General features: G+C 47.5%; 1 protein-coding gene across 1 annotated transcript; it reads right to left on the minus strand.

Annotated features, from left to right (window-relative positions):
* Positions 1 to 53: 53 nt before the first annotated feature.
* Positions 54 to 941, minus strand: LOC114042669 (olfactory receptor 1444-like; the record flags this gene model as incomplete). The annotated part of the gene is made up of 1 exon (XM_027861354.1): positions 54 to 941. A coding segment is annotated over one exon (888 nt), but the record flags the coding sequence as incomplete, so codon positions are not given.

The following is a 941-nucleotide window of genomic DNA, read 5'->3' on the forward strand; positions in this document are numbered from 1 at the left end:
GTCAAAGCCAACTAGGAGTGCCAGAGGTGAAATGCCCCTATTTGCTGGAAAGTTTAAACATTCCTAGAAAACCTCACCTGCTTGATCATTTTGCTGAGGGCATTTTTGACTTCTTTGTTCCTCAGACTGTAGATCAGGGGGTTCAACATGGGGATCACCACTGTGTAAAAGACAGATGCTATTTTGTCAGTGTCCATGGAGTGGCTGGAGCCTGGTTGTAAGTACATGAAGATGATTGTCCCATAGAAAATGGAGACACCAGTAAGATGGGAGGCACAGGTAGAGAAGGCTTTCTGGCGGCCCTCAGCTGACCGCATCCTTAGGATGGCGATGAAAATGAACAGGTAGGAGATCAAGATGACCAGGAGAGTAAAGAAGACATTAAAACCAACAACAAAGAAGATGACCAACTCACTGACGTGGGTGTCAGAGCAGGAGAGAGCCAGGAGTGGGGGGATATCACAGAAAAAGTGATGAACCACATTAGAGCTACAGAAGGAGAGGCTGAAGGTATCTCCTGCATGGATGGAAGCATTCAAAAAACCACAGATGTAGGAGCCAATGGCCAGGCAAATGCACACCCTTATGGTCATAGTGGTGGTATAATGGAGGGGCTTACACACAGCTGCATGGCGATCATAGGCCATGGCAGCCAGGAGGTAGCATTCTGTTGTGCCAAAACCAACAAAGAAGAAGAACTGGGCAGCACATTCTGAGTAGGAGATGACCTTATTCCCTGAGTAGAGGGCAGCTGCCACCTTGGGAGCTACAGCTGAGGAGTAACCCAGATCTGCAAGGGAAAGATTACTGAGGAAAAAGTACATTGGAGTGTGGAGGCAGGCATCAGAATGGATCAGCACTATCATTCCTAAGTTCCCTACAAGGGTGAGAAGATAGATGAACAAAAATACCAGGAAGAGTGGGAGATGAAGCTTGGGGTC

The sequence above is a fragment of the Vombatus ursinus genome, unplaced genomic scaffold (genome assembly GCF_900497805.2).
Source record: "Vombatus ursinus unplaced genomic scaffold, bare-nosed wombat genome assembly UNPS02014662.1, whole genome shotgun sequence".
NCBI lineage: Eukaryota > Metazoa > Chordata > Mammalia > Diprotodontia > Vombatidae > Vombatus > Vombatus ursinus.